The following is a 22789-nucleotide window of genomic DNA, read 5'->3' as shown; positions in this document are numbered from 1 at the left end:
CAAAATGGTCTACATCTAAGGCCCAGAAGCTGTGAATAGGGTAGGATACATTGCAAAAGGGAATTAAGTTTGCAGATTTAAAAAAAAAAAAAAAGAAAGAAAGAAAGAAAGAAAGAAAGAAAGAAAGAAAGAAAAAAGGAATCAGCTGGCTTTCAAACAGAAAAATAATATCAGATTATCTGGGTGGGGTCAGTGTAATCACAAGGTACTTTAAAGTGGAAGAGAATCTGGGGCACCTGGGTAGCTCAGTGGGTTAAGCCTCTGCTTTCAGCTCAAGTCATGATCCCAGGGTCCTGGAATCAAGACCCACATCGGGCTCTCTGCTCAGCAGGGAGCCTGCTTCCCTTCCTCTCTCTCTGCCTGCCTCTCTGCCTATTTGTGGTCTCTGTTTGTCAAATAAATAAATAAAAATCTTAAAAAAAAAAAAGTAGAAGAGAATCAGAACAGAGGAAGGTGTGACTAAGGAAAAAAGAGGCAAAATTCCTGACTTTGAAGATGGAGAGTAGGGTCTGGACTTAAGAAATGTAGGCCAGCCCTAGAAACCGGAAGAGGCAAGGAAACAGATAATCTCCTTGAGCCTCCAAGAAGAGCACCGTCCTACTGACACTGACTTGAGCCCAATGAAACCTCTGCCAGAACTGTAAGGTAGTAAATTTGTATTGATTAAACAACTAAATTTGTAGTAATTTGTTACAGTAGCAATAGAAGTCTAGTACAGTAGGTTTCTGGTCCCTGTGACAAGATGAAACTTCCCAGAGAAAAGAAGCAGTGAGCCAAGGCATCTCAGTGTTGACAGGCTACCATTCTATTTGCCAGATCCGGTAAGAGTTCGCCAGATGACTGGGGTGCATGTTAACTCATTTCCCTGCTCTCTGGGAGTTTTCTATTTTTATTTCTCTTCCATATTCTAACCAGAAAGTAATTTAAGCTACCACCGGCAAGAAGGACTGTGGAAAAAAAAAAAAAAAAATCTCAGGATATCCATATCACAAGATTATAGAATCTGATAATGTATATCATCATTAAATTTTGCTATAAAAAGTTGTTAACACAGGGTGTTTATCACATTAGGCAGGAGAGATGCTAAGCATTTTTACTTAGATTAACATATTTCATAGAACAGCCTTATGAAAAAGGTACTACTGACTATCTTAAATCCAAGATTATTTTCCTTGAATTCCCCTACAGGAATATATTTCAATAGATACCCCATTAGCTAGAAAGTAAAACTTTGACTATCAAACATGTGTTAAAGTCCACATTTTCATTTCCTTATTGGGCTTTTTTTTTTTTTTTTTCAAGCAGACTTGTGGTTCACTACCATTAGATCACTCTTCAAGTTGTTCTCTCCACACAAAACACTTCTTCCAATGCATCTACTCCTGTTAAAATCCTGCCCATTATTCATGACCCACTTCAAGTAATAGCTTTCTAAAAGCCCTCTTCATTCTGAGGTGTGGTATTACTCTGTTTCAATCTCCTCTATGGCAATGAGCACTATTGGTGTTACATGTTTCTCTCTACCAGACTTCAATTCCTTAAGGATTGGTGGCTTCAGAGTTTCTTGCAGGGTACCTTTTTGTTCTTATATCTCTTTTTTATTTTTTTATTTTTATTTTTATTTATTTTTAAATTTATTTTCAGTGTTCGAGAATTCATTGTTTATGAACCACATCTAGTGCTCCATGCAATATGTGCCTCCATAATACCCATCACCAGCCTCACCCAACCTCCCACCCCCCACCCCTCCAAAACCCTCAGATTGTTTTTCAGAGTCCACAGTCTTTCATCGTTCATGTCCCCCTCCAATTTCCCCCCAAATATGCTGATCTTTTCTGACAGATGAGTCTATAAGCATACAATGGAAAAGAAAATGCCAAAGGGATGAAATTACAAAAAAATACAGAATGCCCAGCAGAGCTCTTAAAGACCATAATTTTCCAGAACACAATAGGAAAAGAGCAACTTAATACAGTTTCTAGCATTCTATATAAGCATTTATTAAATCAACGTTATTTAGGATATAGCCGTTGTTCCTGGTATATAACAGCTTTTGTAAGGGACCAAAATGATTTTAGAAAGATATTCTAACAGTGGCTAAAGCATTTAAAAATACACCATCTTTTTTTTAAGCAAAGTTTGCACCAAGATGGTAGTATCTTACTTCTATCACACTAGATTGAAAGTTCCATGAGGGCAGAAATAAGTCTATTTTGCTATTCATTTATATTCAATACTGAACCCAATACCTGCTACAGGTCTTCAAAATATATCTGTTGCATGTATGAATATCATTATCTGTGTTGAGAGGAAATGAAGCAATAAAAACTTCCTGAAAATAAATCAAGTTTTCAAAAGTCTAGAATTAGACACCACTTACCAGAATATTTCACAAAACAGATAGAAATGGGACAGACTATTGCAAAAATGAAATTTGTAAACATTGAGTGCTGAGGGGTCACTTAATGTGACAATGATTTCACCAGTCACTGAGATTATGCCAATATTTACCTGGCCCATATCAAAGTTCAGATTGCTTTCTTTACAACCACATGGAACATTAAAGAACAGACTATGTCGTTTACAATTCATTCTAGATAGGATTTAATTCTATGAATCAAAGAGAATTCAAACAGTATGAAAACATTTAGCAATACTCCATGGAATAAGGAATCCACTTGTAACAATCACATCGAAATTAACTTCAGTACTTGTTTTTTGGACCATGAGAAAATGATGAACATATTTACTTGGACTTAGAAGCTATAGATCTTGGTAGATAAATAAGTGGGAAAAAAAAGTTTTAAACAGAAACATACTGAGTATTCTACCTGAAAGATACACAGTACAACAGCTTCCTCTACAGGTTATTTCTTTAAGAGCTTTTTACCCTTATATTTTAATTCTACACTTTCTCAGTGACTTTCTTCCCAGCTTCCTTCTTTGCTTCTATCAAGCCCAAGGCTGAATTTTCAGCAAAAATCGATCCCAAACAACTTTAAGTCATTAGTTGATCAAGTTTCCACACTTTGATGCTGTTATTTTGCATTCTAACTAAAGCAGTATCTAACACCAGTTGATTCTAAGGCATTTTAGTGCAAACACCAGTTAATTTAATTAAAGCTATTGAACAGAATAATCTGTGGGATCTACTGATACTACATTCACATGTTTTCCCATTCCCATAACATATTGAAACTTCTTTTTTGGTCAAGTTAGAAATCTGACCCTAGAAGTCTAGAAACAAAATATTTTTTTAAATGTTCATCAGAGGTGCATCATTTGAATACTGGCTCTCACTTTTCATGTTATTGATTGTTTGCAATCAAAGTAACAAAAATGACCTCTTTTTATAGGGAAAGTTTATTAAACAGAGTTAGCTCCTCTGCATTAAAAAGAGAAAAGCTTTTGTTGGAGCTATCTTTTGTGGTTTAAAACACAGTAAGCTTTGGCGGGGAGGGGTGTCCATATAATTTATAATTTCTAAAAGGAATTATTTTGTAAACTTTCGGATGTGATCTCAGAGATCATGAAGACCCAATCTGGTACTACATTCAAGAATCTTTAATACTTATGGTTATTTAAATTCCACTTGATTATTTCCAGGGCAAAACAAATTCACCTGTTTAAAAAGTGGTTCATCATATATGAGTCACGGCTATAAAAACGATTCTCACACATTGAACTAAAATCTAACATCCAGCTATTTTTCCTAGTTCTACATTAAGAACAACATAAAACAACTCTATGGACATCCTAATGGCACATTCTTCCTTGTAGGAGGACCGCTCTCACCTAAGTTCTTTCCCCAAGCCCGAATCGCTGGTCTCATTGGATACCGTTAATGATTAGTGGAAGTTTTTGGCCCTCTTTGACCTTTGGAAACAGTGACAACATCCAACCTTGTAAACTAGTCGATACATTTCAGAAGATGTACGAGATGTGAATGCCCTCAGCTGTAACAGGTTCATTCCAAGTAGTTCTTCATACTCCGCTGTTAACGTTAACAATCCCACTGTCTTGTCCTACTTTTCAAGATAACATGACATTTGATCCTGCAGTTTCCTTCCCACCCTTTAGGGTTTTGATGGAATTTGTAATAACGAGCTCGCTCAAAGTGCTGCTCAAGAATGTCTTCGTCCCTCGACTCTGACTCTTTCCACCTCAGTAATATACTTTGAGCTGTCCACCTGAAAGATGGAGGGGGAACTGCTTCCTCCACTTTTGCCATTAAGTCTAACACATCCTAAAGGGAACCTTCTCAAAAGGAAAAAGAACAAAAATACAAGAACAAAAAATTTTTCCCCAGCTTGTATCCAAGCACCACCACCTCTATTCCAAACCATCAAATACCACTTTCTTCCCTGGCTTCCTTATGTTCATGCTTTCAAAGATGGAACTGTGAGAGGCAAGGTCATGCCCAGTGTCAAAGTCATGACAGAAGCTGCCATTATGTCACCTGAGATGGATGGCTTAACATTTAAATTCCAGGAAAAATAACTTATTCAAATCTTAACACACCAGAAACTGGGCCATTTATATACTTCTTACATTTTTTTCCCCAAAAGCTGTATCATGAAATGTTGGAATGTTTCCTAGACTTGCTTGCAAAAGTGATACATCAGGAAATAACCCCACAGACGGCTTCTACACACTCACCCTGTTTTATTAGGTAGTAGGTATGCTAAATGAGTGGGACTTAATAAAAAAGTCATCTCCTACTGTGGGACCTATCGCTTCCCAACCATTTGAACAGACCCAAGAGAAGGTTCAGTGATATTTCCGTTCACTTAAAAAGGTCTTCTGGTCCTTTTGAACCTCAAAATAACTACCTCCTAACAGTCCTGGGGGAATGTCTGGTTTGTATAATAGTCAAACATTTGCAAGTTGTTTTGAAGTTGAAGCTACTCACCCCATATCAGTCCTGTTGCCTGTGGCAGCAACAAGAGACACATACACTTTACTTCTGTTCCCTCTCCCTTCCTCCCATTCTCTAGACTAGTTTTTACCTTTTCCAAGGTTAACATAGGGCAGGGAGAAGTCAGCAGGAGAGATAAGCAGCAGAAACATTAATTCAAGGGACATTTTTGTGAGAGAGTGTTTCCCCTGCTTATGGGAGATATTCCAGGTTGATTTTTTTTTTCCTTTATGGTTTCTTTGTAGCACTCTTTCCTATCATTTCTGGGATCTCTCACATCCAGCCACACCTTCAGATTTCAAGTTGTCACCTTTGCACAGAGATGTACACTGTTGGCAGCCAACTGCCCTCTAGACAGCTCAGCCCCACCCCAAAATTAAGACCACTCCAGGCCAGCTTACTCTCCTGCTTGATCTACATTAGGCCCACAGGTCACAATAAAGCTGCCCAAACAAAGCTTTCTCCTTTGCTATTCCAGGCCACGTCACCAACCCCTTCCTCTAGCATTCTCTAGTCTGAACCAGACACCTGTCATCATTCCCAGACTCCAGAAGTCACCTACCAGGGTCTGCATGTTTTCCTTTAAGTCTTTTGCTGTGCTTAAAGTGAGGGGAAGCTCTCTCCACCCAATCCTCCAAACCCACAACACAGGCAAATTATTTTTTGGAGAAAGAGGTCAAATTTCCATTTTTCCCCCTCAGCTGAATGCTTACCACTCCTGGATAGAAATCAGAGGTGGATAATGGAGTTACTGTGGCAACACGAGCTCACATACATCCTTTAAAGTTCTGCATCAGGTGGGGCTAGCTCTCCACTAAGTATGTGTGTAGACATACTCTTCATTTTTTCTTTTTATTATTTCTTTTAACACTTGGGTGACATGGATACAAAGAAGGGAAGGATAAAACATTTCCATCTTAGCATTATTGTAAAGAAGGGGCCTATGAGAAAGATTGCCATGTCAAGGGTTCTGACTTCATTTGACTTTTCTACTTTGAGTATTAGTGCTTTTGTTCTGCTGTCTGTCACAGTTTATAGTAGGCCATAAAATTCATCTGTAAGAAAATAGTTAAAAAGGCAAGCAAAAATGAAAATATATATAGAGAAAAATGCTACTTTCACCTTTGATGAATCCTGTAGAAGACTTATACATACAATGGAGCATTCATCAAGAAGGAAAAGATATAGATTTTTCTATTTCTTATTCCTAGGCCGAGATTATGAAAAGGATAAAGTTTGTAAAGAACTTGCCAACCTGGGAAAAGATGATTTCGCATCCTTGTAAGTATGAGGTGTTTGCTCATGCTTTTGGATACTGGACCTTGATCTACTTGACCTTGAATGAAACCACGTCTAAGGAAACTTCAACTCAGCATGCTGAACTGTTCTCTGCTCATTTTAAAAGGATAGAACCCAAACTCAGTGTGGGCATGGACATCAGGCCAGTAGAGGACATTCAAAGTTTCTAGTTGAATTATTGTTACTAGTGTCTAAGAATTTGTTTGCAGTAAGTTTATTAAGAGTTAAGAGAACAAGCACAGTTTTCTCAGGTAAATGAGAATGCAAAGAGTATATAGAAGGACCGTGGCGAACAAAGACAAGATACAGAATGGGTCCTACTAGGGAGGCTTGAGAGAGGAAAGAACAGGAGGCTGCTCAGATAAAACCCCAAATCCAACTTCCATTTTACAAGAGAAGTTTGCCTAGAACAAAAACTAAGTTTCAAAAGCCAACGTCCTTTTCTTTTCACTAATCAAGGTGTGCAATATTCTTGTTAAAGACTGAACAAATTTCATGTTTTAATTTGTGCAAATTTGAAATTTTTAAAAATTCTATATATATTGGCTTTTTTTTTTCCCCCTCAGATCAATGGTCTTATATAGCAGAAAGTTTCCCAGTGGCACATTTGAACAGATCAGTCAGCTTGTGAAAGAAGTTGTCTCCTTGACAGAAACCTGCTGCGCCGAAGGGGCTGACCCCGACTGCTATGACCGCAGGGTAGGTTCACATGGCTGGCCATGTCCACGGTGGCCCAGAGAAAGAAGCCAGGATAGGCTTTTCTTCCATATCTTCGAGAAATCTTAGCAACTCCACCTACTCCAAGTTTGAGATACTTATAAAGCCCATTTCCCTCAGAGCCCAGACTTATTCTAATGTAATGAATCAGTTTGGCCATCAGTCCTACAAGGTTCAAATAGGAAAACTGAGAAATAGATTAATTCATGAACCTCCTGTAATAATATATTGTTTCTCTTAAAAGCCTACTCCTACGCATCCATCTGTCATGTTAAGACTGGTACCAAATGCCCCCAGAATAATTTGGTTTCACCTCAAATTATTTGGGGGTTCAAAATTTGCCCTATAATCATGTACCAGACTCTCCCTTGAAGTGCATATGCAAAAGTTAAAGTGCTGAAGTGACACGGTTCAATACTATGCAACCATCAAAAAAACCAAAATCTTGCCATTTGCCATGATGTGGATGGAACTAGAGGCTATATTAGGCTAAGACAAATAAGTCAATCAGAGAAAGACAATTACACTTTCCTATTTCCTGTTCTTTCCTCTCTGATCCCCTGACCACAGAAAATCTCCAGGTTTATAGAGACAGATCATAATGAAACAGAGATGGTACTGCCTTTTTTTAAACACCTTCTATTTGTTCAAAGCATTTTTAAAAACATGTTGACTCTTTTCGAACTTTTTTTTTTTTTTGCAAGGAGGTAATTAAAAAAAAAAAAAGATTTTCTAGGGAAAGAAATGGAAAAGAAATTCAGTGAAAAAAGAGATAAAGATTAAAGAAAAGAGTTCCTAGGAATTCCGAAGTTCTGAGAGTCTGATGGAAAGTTGGTGTGGGAGAGGAGGAAAGGCTTAGGTTTGGTTTAAATAACTAATTCATCATGTTGCTTTCCTTCATTTATAGGAAAGAACCTTAGAAGTTTTGTTTTTTTAAAAAATGACTAACTTCTAGAATAAATATAAGGATGTCAAGGCACTTTTGCCCAAGGAAATCCCCAGATAATTTTTATATGGGGACAATTTCCATTCTACATTTATTACAATTATCAAATTCTTTCCAAGAAGAACATTTTGCTACTCCAGTTGCTTTGGCAGTGCCCTTACCATGGGTTTCACCTGCCCATGGGCTGGCAGTGCACCAGTGAGGAGGCAGTAAATTATTAATTGCCCTGGTGGTTTTTAAGCTGTGCATGTCAGCATAAACTTTGAGGCTTTGGGAAACAGCTCCTTAGGCCTCCTCTTTGACTTAATGAATCAGAATTTCTACATCGTACACCCCAGACACCTAATTTTATACATAATGATGCTGATGCAAAAACAGGCTCATGAACCACTGAGCAAGAGAATGTCAACAAATGAAGACTAACACAGTCCAGAATTAAGAGACTGTTCATTTAGTAAAAGGAGGTGCTCCTTCTCATTGGGGTATTTGCAGCAGAAAGTAGGTGGGAGATCATATCAGTATCACCAGTGGAGCTTTTTCAAATGACCTCCCTTAATATCCCCCTAGCGCAACATGGAGCTAAAGGATACAACCTCTAATGGCTACAAGCACGGTCCACTTGTTAGTGAAGGTTCTGTTTTTATCCCAGTGAGCCCTTTATTACCCCAAGACCCTGTATTTGCCTATAACTCTGCAAATTGTCATGTTGACAAGACATCCAATGAAGCTTTTGGCATGGAAGGTTTGTTACTAATGAGAATTTTTAAACTTAATACTAAGATGACATATTGAATGGAGAACTAAGAGCCTGGAATCTTCCATACAGGAGTTGACTTGTTTCCCTCCTCTCATTCTAGACTTCAGCATTGTCTGCCAGGTCCTGTGAAAAGGACTCTCCATTCCCAGTACACCCAGGAACTGCTGAGTGCTGTACCAGAGAGGGCCTTGAACGGAAACTCTGCATGGCTACCCTGAGGCACCAGCCACAAGAATTTCCTACCTACGTAGAGCCAACAAATGATGAAATCTGTGAGGCATTCAGGAAAGATCCCAAAGACTTTGCTGAGCAGTAAGCTGCTTTTATCTTAAGTGAAAGTTCTCAGGGCATAAAATATCAGAAGTGTGTTGAATCTAACCCTTTCTACACAAACACCTCTTCTATAGCAACCTGGATAATTTCCAGTAAGAACTTGACTCCTACCCAAGACTTCTCATCTCCATCAGTGCTAATTATTATAAATGTCTTTCTCAGACATAGATGAAGTCAACTCTCTAAAACTCCAAAACTTGATTCTGTTGTCTGAAGCAGAATCAGTTGGATTCCCTCTCTATGTGATGTTTTCAAATATTTGACAGCTATTGGGATTCTCCTTATGTGAAGAATCCTTACATTCTCCATCAGATAGGTGCTTCCCCTATTTTTGTTAGTTTTTGCAATCTTCCAAGGCTAATATAAGAATATACAACCTGGCTACTCATGAATATTAAACAATGAGATGGTCAAAGTTACATGTTCACTTACGTGGTATAGGTAAGGTCACGTTCACAACTGTTTCTAGGGATGTAAGAATAAAAAAAAAAGCTTTTCTGAACATTAAACATTTCAACTGTGTACAGCAATACACTTCTGTTTATGATAATGACAAAATACATATATGAAAGCCAAATGCAATGTCCTTCAAATTGGTTTTAGAAGTTTGAAATTAAGGTCATGATTTTATTAAAAAAAAAAAAATCCATTGGCTTTCTCATCCCTGAAAATTTCAGAGAGGATTTTGCCTAAGATTTCAGAGTATCCTATAGACCCTTAAGGGCTTATGTTCCTAAAAATTAGATTTCAGCAAATAAGTGAGCCTACACATAATTATCAAGAATAGTAAACTGGGATAGATCATGAAAGGTAAATGTATCTCATTTTAATTTGTTCAATCAACATTAATAAGCAATTACCATGGGCCATGCAGCTGGTAAACATTAACCATAAAGAGACCAATAACCTTTCCTCTTAAGTAATTCACATGGAAATTTGAGAAATTAATGAAAATACTGATTAAATGTGACTAGTATTAAAACCCGTTCTTTAAATCCTTGGTGCTTTTTATATAATAAAACTAAACTAATGTAATGAATCCTTTTCTCCATTAAAAGCCTTATGAAAATGTAGATTCTGCTTCCTACAAAATGTTTTAACCAATCTTACTTCCTTCTCCACAGATTTATGTATGAATATTCCATTAATTATGGACAAGCCCCTCTATCGCTCTTAGTTGGTTACACCAAGAGCTACCTTTCCATGGTAGGGTCCTGCTGTACCTCACCACACCCAACAGTATGCTTTTTGAAAGAGGTAAGTATCATTTGATTATGTAGTTATGTTCTATTTTTTTTCTTCTGTTAATGCCATTCATCTTAAATAATGAAAGTTCAGATTCTAGAATCAGTAGAGCTTTCTAAAATGCCTCTTTTACATGTTGTTCACTAGCAAAACAAACATAACTACCTCTAGAAAGGAATATCAGTAAGTTTCTTTGATCAGAATTCAGAATTTCCTGCACACTGTATTCAGTGGATCTAAACCATTTAATAGGATTCTCTCCCTTCTTTTCTAGAGACTCCAGATGAAGCATTTATCACTTCTCACCACCATGTCAAATAGAGTCTGCTCACAATATGCTGCTTATGGGAAGGAGAAATCAAGGCTCAGGTAAAGATTAAGCATCACCAGTATGTTTAGCCATTTTTTTCTACAGTATCTGTAATATTTGGATGCTCTGAGAAAATATTTGTAATGAAATATATACACCTTAGTCTTACGTTCCGATCACTCACAAAAACACAGTCTAGTTCTTTTCCTCTACATAAAATATGAATAAATAAGGCTATGTTGGTAAAACATGAGATTTGCTTTTAATTAACCTTTCCACATACAGATGGGAAAACTGGTAGACCACTAGAAACTGTTTCTTCAATATTCATGTTAGTACATATCACAAAAACAAAAACAAACTCGTTTGTTCATCACTTGTTACTTCCTTTGCCTATTTTTTTTCCCTTACATGAGACTTCCTAAATTCTTATTTGTTCTATGAAGTTTTGTGGTATATATAATGTATATCTCTTAAGATTTGTGAATATATTCTAATTACTTTATTTGTAACCTTCACTTTGATTGTGTGGCTACTGTTAACAGTATATTTTAACTTTGACAGTTTCTATGTTAACACAGTTCAGACTTCTAGACTTCACAGATTTATCTCTCCAGTATCTACAGTCTCTAATTCTTTTTACTCTGATCAACAAGCTTTTTTTCCTCTCATGGTAATGAGAAAAAAAAAAAACTATTTTGTGCTGGCATCAGATCCCAAGGTTCTCTAGTGGTAATAGAAACTGCTTTCTTAAGTTCTTTAAAAATAATCTTTCAATAGAAATATGCAGATATTAAATGGCATTTTCCCTCTAGTTTTCCTTTTGAATTACAATGGTGTATTTGGCAAATAGAACATAAAGGTTTATAATGCAAAACCTCTCATAAAATGTATATCTGTCTTAATCATTAACTTATTAACTTGCATTAGTGTCTGGGAATTTATCCCAGGGAAATAGTATTGAATGTGAACAAAGACTTAGCTGATATATTGCTGTACCATTTCTTTTTAAATACAAAAAAATTAGAAGATTCTCCATTTTAGGGAAATTAGGAAAACTCTCTTAGTTATAGTATATCCACATGAGAATGCTATATGGCTTGCTATAATGCTATTGTAAAAAAACATTTAATGAAAGCTATTAAGTACTGACAAAAGAAGCTGAAGAAGATACAGATAAATGGAAAGAGATTCCATGCTCATTGAATGGAAGAATACTGTTAAAATGCTTAAAGCAAGGTACAGATCTAGTGCAATCACTAGGGATAACCAATAGCATTTTTACAGCAATAGAAAAAAAAATTCTAAAATTCAGATGCAATGTCAAGGGACTCTATATAGTCCTAACAATCTCAAAAAAAGGAAAACAAAGTTGGAGGCTTCAGACTTTAGGATTTCAAAACACACTATACAGCAATAATAATCAAGATGTTATGGGACTGTCATTAAAAAATACATATGAACTAATGGAACAGAGAGCTCAGAAATACACTCTTACATATTTGGCCAAATGAATTTCAACAAAGGTGCTGGGACTATACCATGCAGAAGGGACAATCTCTTCAACAAATGGTGCTGGGAAAATTGGATATCAACATGCTGAAGAATGAAATTGAACCCTTATACACATAATAAAATTATATACACATAATAAAATTCAAAACATGATTAAATCTAAACATGAGGTCTAAGACTAGAAAACTCTTAGAATAAGACAACAAAAGGGTAAGTTTCAGAACACTATATTTGACAATGATTTCTTACAAATGACCAAGGACAGACAACAAAATAAAAAATAGATAAATAGGACTACTTCAAACTTAAACTTCTGTGTGTAAAAAGACCATCTACAGAATGAGAAAATATTTGCAAGTATACCTAACAAGAGTTTAATATCCAGAATGTAAGGGGCTGCCATAGCTCAATAAGAAAGTATTCAATAAAAAATAAAAAAGTCAAAGGAAAAAAAAAAGAAAGTATTCAATTCTGTTTCATCATGTTGTTTAAACAATTATCCAAGAGGTATATAAAAGGCAAACAAGCATATGAAAAGATGCTCAGCATCACTAATCATAAGAGAAATGCAAACCAAACCACAAGGAGAGGTCACTTCACACCCATTAAGATGGCCACTACCAAAACAGAAAATGACTGTTGACACGAATATGGAGAAATTGAAATTCTTGTGCACTATTAATAGAAATGGAAAATGGTTTAGCAATTATAAAAAAACCATATGGAGTTTGCTCAAAAATTTAAAAATAGAACCCTATGATTCAGCAATCTCACTTTTTATTCAAAGGGGTATCTCCAAGAGATATTTTCATACCCATGTTCATTGCAGCATTATTCACAATAGCCAAGAGGTAGAAGAAATCCAAATATCTATTGATAGATGAATAAAGCAAATATAGAATATACATAGAATGGAATATTTTGCAGCCTTGAAAAAAATCCTGTCACATGCTACGACAGGGATGAATGCTAAGTGACATTATGCTAAGTAAAATAAGCAGCCACAGGAGGACAAATACTGTAAGACTCCACTTCTGTGTAGTATCTAAAGTAGTGAAAAATCATAGAAACGAAGAAAGAAGGTAGCTCCCAAAAGACTGGAGTAGAGGCTGTCAGGATTTAATGGGTATGCAGTTTCAGTTTAGCAAGATGAAAAGACTCTAGGGATCTGTTTTATTTACAGCTATTTACTTACAGTAAATAATTTTAACACTACTGAACTATATATACACTAATAGTTAGGATGGCAAACAAGGTTTTGTGTTTTACCACAATTTAAAAAGAATACTTAATACAGAAAATATTTCTGGTATATTAAGTGAAAAATGCAAATATATCAATAGTTTGGCAGAGTGTAATCCCTTATGAAATACTTAATACTTGATAGATGTTGTAAAAATGCTCCAGGGTTATATACCAAAATATCACATTTATTAATTCTGTGGCTTAGGGCTATAGGTCTTTTTTTTTAATCTGTGGTTTCTAAATGCATTTATAAGCCATTTTTAGAAGTATAAGGAGGGGCCACAAAAATAGGACATTGGCGTTATGAACAGGGACATTAGTACTTTATTGCTTTTTCAGATCTAACATTTTAAAGTCATGCTTTCAGGAGGTAAGTCTGGCAAGAAGAAAAGCTGCATATCGGGCTTAAAATAGGATGCCTTAGGGATGACTGAATTTTGAATAGTGGCTCTAACCTATGGGATCCATCACACACGTAACAGATGGGTTCCATGCAGCTATTGAGGGCAAAGATTTGAAACATTATTTCTCCAGAGTGTAGGTTCATAATGAAACCAAGAAAACAGAATGTGGGTAAGCTAACAATTCATTTTTAACTGTTTAGCCATCTCATAAAATTAGCCCAGAAAGTGCCAACCGCTGAACTGGAAGATGTCTTGCCACTCGCTGAAGAGATCAACACAGTCCTCTCCAAGTGCTGTGAGTCCACCTCTGAGGACTGCATGGCCAAGGAGGTAAGAGAATCCTCATCATGGACCATGTACTGAGTGGTAGGCACTCAAGGTTGCTTCTCACTCAATGAATCCTTATGAATTTTAAGTGTATTGTTAACTCCATTCTATAGATAAGGAAACAAGGTTAACCAGGATGAATAATTTGAAGCTTTACAACTAGTAAGAAGCAAAGTCCATACACAAGGACAAGATCATCTAACTCCTGAGATCTTACTCTACCCACACAGCCCAATTCAGTTTAATTATAATTAACAAGTTATTTAACTTAATTATTATTTCTAAAACTTAGTATTTAAACTTCAGTCCCTAGGTAACACTAGCCATATAGTTTAAAATTTCTTTTTAGGGGAGCTCGGTGGCTCAGTCTTTGGGCATCTGCCTTCAGCTCAGGTCATGATCCCAGGGATCAGGTTCACTGCTTGGCAGGGGGACTGCTTCCCCCTCTCCCACTCCCCCTGCTTGGGCTCCTTCTCTTGCTGTGTCACTCTCTGTCAAATAAGTAAATTCAATATTTTAAAAATAAATAAATAAAAATAAAAATTCTTTTTAAAATTTAGGTAATCTCTACACCCAGCATGAGGCTGGAACCCTCCACCCTGAGTTCAAGAGCCGCATGCCCTACCAACTGAACCAGCCAGGTGCCCCAGTAGCTGTATTTCAAATGCTCAATAGTATTGGACAATATAGACTCAGATCACTTCATCATTAAGTTCTACTGAACAATATTGCAACCTTTAGATTATTGGAAACTGCTCATGTTTATACCTGTTATAAACTGTGTCAGCTTTCTTTTCCCACCATTTCTCATTTATATAATCCTTTCAAGTGGATATGAATTTGAAGAGTTGCTTTATATAAAGGTTACTCTAAGTCTGTGGACCTCTTTAGAAATAGGTATGTAGTATTACCTGGTCTTTTTCCACTAAGAAAACAGGTCTGGGTTAACAGGTGTTTTTCTATAACCTGACTTAGAACCTTTCCTATATACCATGCCGGGGTTTGTAAGTCTCCCTAACCCTTCCTTATTTTTAATGAGGCCAACCAGGAAACTAATAGTGCACAAACTCACAATTGCTTTTATAGCTGCCTGAATACACAGTAAAAATCTGTGACAACTTATCCACAAAGGATTCTAAGTTTAAGGACTGCTGTCTAGAAAAAACGCCCATGGACGTGTTTGTGTGCATTTACTTCATGCCCGCCGCTCCAACACCAGAGCTTCCAGCCATTGAGTTGCCCACAAATTCAGACGTATGTGATAAAGGGAACACCAAAGCCATAGATCAGTAAGTACAGTTGATCAGAGTAATATTTTTCCTGACAGTACTGATATTCACTAGCATTAAATGACAAAGAAATTAAAGGTTTACCATTTCTTCCCATTCGTCTCTTTTCATCCAAAAAGGAACTAAAATATGACGTATGTTGCACAGACCATGAACTGCATAAACTACGAGTATGTGCATATTCATGGCATAGAAATAGTTCACAAGTAGGATGGATTAATGGGTCAGAAAATTGCCAGTATTAGAGAGCGGAATTCAGACTAACTTTAGACTAATTTATATTTGTCTAAATATTTTCACAAATGCAAAGAGAGCAATGGAATAAGACAATGGAAGGATTTACACAAATCTACTTTCACAGAAAAGCCATTCAAGGTACCTACTTAATGCTTTATGTAGTGTTCATCGTATTATATTTACACAAAGGCTAGTTCCATATGCATTTGAAATAGATAGGTTTATATAGAATGTGTGTGTGTGTGTTTATGCGTGTGTGTGTGTGTGTGTGTGTAGCACACATAAAGCTTTAATTCAGTATTAATTAATCTGAATAGCTCCAAAGCAATTATTAATAATTTGCATTTTGATGAGACTCTTAATCCCACACCTGTTGATTTGGAGTCGGTTATACCTAAATCTTTTATTTTTAATTAAGATGCACAAGCCAGGTGATCAGCCTTCATAATAGAGGTCCAATTTCAAACATGACACACATACACCAATCTATTCATGTTAAAGCATATTCTCTCCGTCTCCTCTCATGCCAGGTATACATTTGAACTAAGCAGGAGGACCCATCTTCCAGAAGTATTCCTCAGTAAAATACTTGAGCCAACCTTGAAAAGCCTTGCCGAATGCTGTGACTCTGGGGATGCTACCGGCTGTATGAATGCTCAGGTACCATTCCCTACCATTTTCTTTAGCAACCTTGGTAGAAGGCAAGGGTTGGAAAATTGTAGCTCATGGGCTAAATCTGACCCAGTGCCCATGTTTGCACAGCCTGTGAGCAAAGCATGGTCTTCTATTTTAAAATGGTTTGCTTTTAACTTTATGACAAAAATGTAAAACTCAAAATTCAGTGTTCATAAAGTTTCATTACAACACAGCCTTACTCCTTGTTTACACATAGTTTATAGCTACTTTTGTGCCATACTGGCAGAGTGAATAATTATAGAAGAAACTATATATAGCTTACAAAACCAAAAATATTAACTATCGGGCCTTATGCAGAAAATGTCTGCCAATGTCTGATGTAGATAATGAACACATATCCTAATACATTAAACAAAATTCTGATTTAACGTCTTCTAGAACAATGCTTCAAGACAAGTAATTTTGTATGTAATTGTTTTCTTACAGGGCCCTCAACTGAAAAAGGAGTTATCATCTTTCATTGAGAAGGGACAAAAACTATGTGCAGATTATTCAGAAAACACTTTTACTGAGTATAAGAAAAAGTAAGGGATTTTTTTGGCGGTTTTCTCCACATTTGTCAATAATAGTTTGGTACTGTGATTTGAAAGTAGAGTTGAAGATTAAGATAAAGAAGAGATACTATCAAGAGTTTTAAAAGTAGAATCTAGTATCTATGTAGGAAGAAAGGAAGTCCTTTTCAGAGGGAGAAAAGAAGTCATGTGCTTCAGGTGAGAGGTGAATTAGAAACATAGCCACAGAAGTAGGAAGTATAAGACCCGCAGGAACTTGATTCAAAAAACAACAAATTAGCCCAAAGTTCATCAACATTCTTGCCCTAAAGCTTAGGTAGATGTCCCCATACATAATTGAGGAACTAGAAAACTGCTAAAAAAGTTACCTAACTTTACGGCATATTGGGTCTGACAAGACAACACAAACTTTACATCAGGTGTAGTATCACCCATGACCAACACGTATTCTTTACAAATTGAAAATAACTAATCATCGGTCATGTTGTATGTGAGTCAACAGTCTTGTTTCTCAAGTAAGAAAAGAAAGACCACTGTAGTGAAAGGAATTTTACTGGGTTCCTAAAGATCCATGGCATTCCCAACTTCATTAAATAGATTTCTTAGATCCATTTCAAATCACCTTGATCAACACAGACCTAAAGCAAGCACAAATAGAGCTCCACAAAAAGACATAAGAATCCCAAAAGTAGGTCACTTCCTTCAATGACCCCCATGAAGCCTGCTTTAGCAGAACTCTAAAAGAAAATGAAAAATTGTGAAAACCTTAAGTTAAAAATGCTTATTTCTCAATTGTCAGAAAATAGTATAGAATAACATTAAATAGTTAATACAAGTTTTGTACTCCAAGGTTACACTGGGCAACTAACAATTTACATAATCACAATATATTAAAAATAACAATGGAATAGAACTGATGTTTGGGGTTATGAAATCAAAGGCTAGACAACTGCATCCAGGTATTTGAAATCCTGCACAACAGTACACACACACACACATCCACACTTTTTCTTTCTCCATTCTCAGTTCCTTCTGGTCTGACTTGCCTCCTCTTCCAACTTGGGACTTACTACTTTCAGGAATGCTTTTATGAGTCAACTAGCCCCTCATCCTTTTGTCCTTTCCCAGCACCCACCTTGCCTCAACTAGACAATTTTGGGTTTCTACCACCTCCCATTGCCCACAACTAGGCTGGCAAGTAGTTCCCGGAGAAGGTCATAAAACCAGGCTGAGTTACCCATTAGAAGAGTCAAGAGATACCAAGATTATTACAGACAATCCTGAGAACTTAAGTCCTAGCACCATCTTGGAAACTAGACGGAAAGTTAACTCATAGTAGAGCTAACAAGAGTCAAAGTTTCTGACCTTCTTTGTGTTTCTCCAACACAGCCAGTTGAGAAGGAGGCACACTGAAGGGGAAATTGTATAAAATAGAGAATAGAAAAAGTATTAAGGTGGCATAAAGTCCCATGATGAAAATACTCTTTAAGGAGCTTGAAAACTAGCCCTGGAGAGAAGATGAAAAGTCAGGAAGAATAGGAGAGGAAGGAGCCATGTTAATATCCTTGAGCAAGTGAAAGGGGGAAAGACAGGAATTCAATCCAGCAATGTGAATTGTAAGTCTACTTTTAGGATCTTAAAAGAGATGGAGATTCACTTTCTAACCTCGAATTGAGTTGCCAAAAATCACTCCACAGATCTGAAATTTAAGAACTATTTCCACTTTTTTTTTTTAATTGTGAGAGACCTGGAGTAATCATCTTGCATCAGAAAGGTTTATAAAATACATCTAATAAAACTTTACATACACATGGTCTTTCAGACTAGCAGAGCAATTAAAAGCACAACTGCCTGATGCCAGCGCCGTGGAACTCCAAGGGCTGATTGACAAGCGCTCAGACTTTGCCTCCAAGTGCTGTTCCATAAACTCACCTCCACTCTACTGTGATTCAGAGGTAAGAAAACTTAACCCTCTACTTAGCACTGCACAGTATTTTAAGAACTTCTATACTCAGATTTACCGACTCCTTTATTACTGAGATGCCATTATGTGTCAGACTCTTCCTGACACTTTCATGGGAAAGACAAAACAATTACTGTTTCCTTGTTATGCTAATTTGAAAGCAAATTGAGGCAGTTGGAAACTTTGTTACCATATTCATAAACCCTATGTTAACAAAGTATACTGCAGTGTTTTTCAAACTGAAGGTTATAACATATTAACAGCTTTCTAAGACAAAAAAAATGTGGTAGAAAGAGTCCATCTCACACAATGAGTGTAAATATTTGTGAATTTTACTTCATATATGTACATGCATATCCGTATCAGTACATAGAAATACTTTTAGAAACCTGGATCACAAACCTTCTCTCTTAATCAAAAAAATTTAATTTTAAGAAAAAAGTGCAACTGAAAATTAATGGTCACTAATGTGTCTTTAGAGTAAGAGGTTCTAAAAGTTAAAAAGGAGTCATTTTCAATTACAAAAAAAAAAAAAAATTTAGACACTATTGATTTGCTTCCAAACTTTAAAAGCTAAAGAAATCAAAAGTCACACGTCTTCCAATTACCCTCCCCACTCCCACTAGCTCTTGAGTTCACTCTCCTTTCAATGTACATGTTAATCCCCCTCCTCCTCCATTCCCTTTCCCCTATTCCCCTCCTAACTCTCCTTCTGTCCCTTAAATGAAATTTGCATAGATGCCAGGTCATTTATTTTTTTACCTTGTGCATAACAGACATTTCCAGCAAGCCCTTTCTTCTGTAGTCTGTTTGTGTATCCTTTCTACTACATCTGAGACCCCCGGTTTTCTCCTATAACCCAGTGTGAGGCAAGTACTTAGTGTTCTACTTTTATGCAGACTGAACCTACAAAGGAGGGGAGGAGAGCCCAATGTAAGCCATATGGGTTCCCTGCCTGTAGGTCTGGTCATTCTCTGAGATTTTGTTAAATGTTTTAAACTAGGATGTCTTCTACCAAGTCAACTTGTATCTATCCCATTCCATGGAGAGAGTTTCTGTTGGCCTTTTTCAGATACAGGAAGCTCATTTGCATCTTCCAGTTGACCTGTTACTCCCCAGCAGTCATTAATTACTTAGAAGAGTCAAAAAGATAACATTACATTCACTTTACTGTGAATTTGGAGGTATTAGTAATAATTCCAAGAACTGTGTTGTCTCACCAATTCCACTTCTGGAATAGAGAGGCTGGGTTAAGAACAACTCTATGTCAGGGTACCTGGGTGGCTCAGTGGGTCAAGCCTCTGCCTTCAACTAGTGTCAGGTTCTCAGGGCCCTGGGATCGAGCCCCACATCGGGCTCTCTGCTCAGTGGGGAGCCTGCTTCCCCCTCTCTCTCTGCCTGCCTCTCTGCCTACTTGTGATCTCTGTCTCTGTCAAATAAATTAATTAAAAAGTATTTTTAAAAAAGAACAACTCTATGCCAAAATAGTTTCTTCCTTTGCTTCCCTCTTTCTGCTTATGATATTAAATTATATCCTTTTCTTACTCTGGCCATAGCTGTTGAGATTGGACTGATTTTACTATTGTTTATTTTGTCATGTGTTGGGGAAACATCCTTTATGATCCATTATTGACCCAACATTTTTGTGTTGAAAAGAATTTAACTATTATGTAAGTCAATATTTAGGCTAATAATTTAATGTCAGAAGTCCTCTTCTATAAGTTGGATAAATTTGTGTAAATTCTTGAAGATCTTCATTTAAATCATGAAAATTACAAAAGCTTGGTTTCATCTTATTATTCTACCGTTTTCTATTTCTAATATTCTATTAGAGCACATTGAGAATACTTATATGTATATAAGTACTTTTTTATACATAAAATGGCTTTTTAAATATTAGTCAAGTCTTAAATGATATGTTTGATAAAGGGTGGTATCCAAAATATATAAATAACTAGAAGTCTCAGTGGCCTGATGGATAAGGCATTGGCCTCCCAAAATATATAAATAACTTACAAGATACCACCCAAAAACTGAATAATCCAATTTTTAAAAATTGAATAAATGTCTATGCATGTCTTCTACCCAAGAAGCCATATGGATGACCAACAGACATATGAAAAGATGCTCAACATCACCAGATATCAGGGAAATACAAATCAAAATTCCAAGAAGATACCACCTCACACCTGTCAAAATGGTTAAAATTAACAACACAAGAAACAACATGTGTTGGCAAGGATGCTAAGAAAGGGGAACCTTCTTACACTGTTGGTGGAAATGTAAACTGGTACATCCACTCTGGAAAACAATATGGAGTTTTCTAAAAAGGTTAAAAATAGAACTGGTCTATAACCCAGTAATTACACTCCTAAGGATACAAAAAATACTCAAAGGATACAAAAAATACTGATTTGAAGGGGCATAGCCCAAGTATCCACCTATTGAAGAACAGATGAAGAAGAGGTGGTATATAAACACACAATGGAATATTACTGAGCCATAAAAAATGAAATATTGCCCTTTTCAACAACATGTTGGAGCTGCAGAGTATTATTCTAAGTGAAATAAGCCAATCAGAGAAAGACAAGTACCATATGATTTCCCTCCTATGTTGAATTTGAAGAAATAAAACATATGAGCAAAGGGGGAAAAAAATCAAGAAACAAACCCTGAGCTCTAGAGAAAAAAACTGATGATCAGGAGAAGGGAGAGGGGTAGGGGCATGGGTTGAACAGGCAGTGGGGATTAAGGAGCACTATCTGAGAACTGGGTGATATAGGGAATGCTGAATCACTATGTCATATATCTGAAACTAATCACTCTGCTGGAATTTAAAACAAATTTTAGGCAAGTTTGTGCTCTGAGTACTAACAATTTAGTGACGTTTTATTTGTTTCTGGCTGTATAGCACCTAACAAAGTCCTAATTAGTTTGCCAAACTGAGCTACATCACCTTGTTTTTCTGCTTAATATCCTAGGAGATCCTGATTTCTCTTCTAATTTGTACATTCACACCCTAGAACCAAACATATTAGTCAATCTTGTTTGTAGCCATTTATAAAGTTAGAGCTCCAGATGAAGAATAAAAGTCTAGTCTTTAAATTCTGCTGGGAAATAGATTATGTTCATCTTTCATGAAAATGCAAGCCAAGTGAAATTCTAAACAAAAATTGGAGGAGTTGGACTGCTAGAATATTTTGGTCATTTTCAGCATTAAAACGCTTAGCATAAAATGGCTGAGCAGTCCCTTCCTTTACTACCAACCTACAGCAGCTGAATTAGGTTTCCTTATCCCAGAAAAATAAAATTACTTCACCTAGAATTTGTTACCAGCATATTTTGCTGAGAGTCCCAATTATTAAAAGGACTAAGTATTTATATTTTTACATTTTGTCAAAAAGCAATTTTTGTTATGAGTTTATCCATAGACACACTTTCCTTTTTGACATCATATAAGACAAACTGAACAATGGCACACCACGCATGCTTCCTTCAAGTCTGTTGCTTTTCTATTTTTGAGTTGCATTCAGATTTTTTATTATAACACATTGCCATTTAGAAATGTTGTATGTTCAATTACGATGATGAAAAGGCAGGCTTACAATGATTTTCTTACTTCATATCCAGCAAATGTAGAGCAGTGCTGCTGCCAAAGAGCCAATCTTTCAGTAATTGCTAGAGAAGAGGGAGACAAATGGAACGGAGACTCTCGCACACATGTGGTTGTCCGGATTGCTGCGAGAAGAGACCCTCTGCTGTTTGTCTTAGCCCTTTATGTGTTTTTTTAAGATTTTATTTATTTATTTGACGGACAGAGATCACAAGGAGGCAGAGAGGCAGGCAGAGAGAGAGGGAAACAGGGTCCCTGCTGAGCAGAGAGCCCGATGCAGGGCTCGATCCCAAGACCCTGGGACCATGACCTGAGCCAAAGGCAGAGGCTCCAACCCACTGAGCCACCCAGGCGCCCCTGCCTTAGCCCTTTAGATGGTTTTCTACACTAATCTCGCAGCTAGGTTGATGAGCTGGCCTCCAGGACTTCATGTTAGAACAGCGTTTGTTTTGATTCTCAGTGC

The 22789-nt window shown here is 36.6% G+C and overlaps 1 protein-coding gene across 1 annotated transcript in view; it reads left to right on the top strand.

Annotated features, from left to right (window-relative positions):
* The window catches only part of GC (GC vitamin D binding protein), a 33373-nt gene that overhangs the window by 4930 nt on the left and 5654 nt on the right, over positions 1-22789 (top strand). The window contains exons 2-11 of the mRNA XM_059385149.1: positions 6130-6199; positions 6784-6916; positions 8738-8949; positions 10095-10227; positions 10490-10584; positions 13890-14019; positions 15103-15305; positions 16073-16202; positions 16665-16762; positions 18573-18705. Coding sequence (XP_059241132.1) covers positions 6130-6199; positions 6784-6916; positions 8738-8949; positions 10095-10227; positions 10490-10584; positions 13890-14019; positions 15103-15305; positions 16073-16202; positions 16665-16762; positions 18573-18705 — 1337 coding nt within the window. The remainder of the gene's footprint in view (positions 1-6129; positions 6200-6783; positions 6917-8737; positions 8950-10094; positions 10228-10489; positions 10585-13889; positions 14020-15102; positions 15306-16072; positions 16203-16664; positions 16763-18572; positions 18706-22789) is intronic.

The sequence above is a fragment of the Mustela nigripes genome, chromosome 1 (assembly GCF_022355385.1).
Source record: "Mustela nigripes isolate SB6536 chromosome 1, MUSNIG.SB6536, whole genome shotgun sequence".
Lineage (NCBI taxonomy): Eukaryota > Metazoa > Chordata > Mammalia > Carnivora > Mustelidae > Mustela > Mustela nigripes.
Note: the sequence above shows the minus strand (reverse complement) of the source record. Positions and strands in the feature narration are given on the sequence as shown.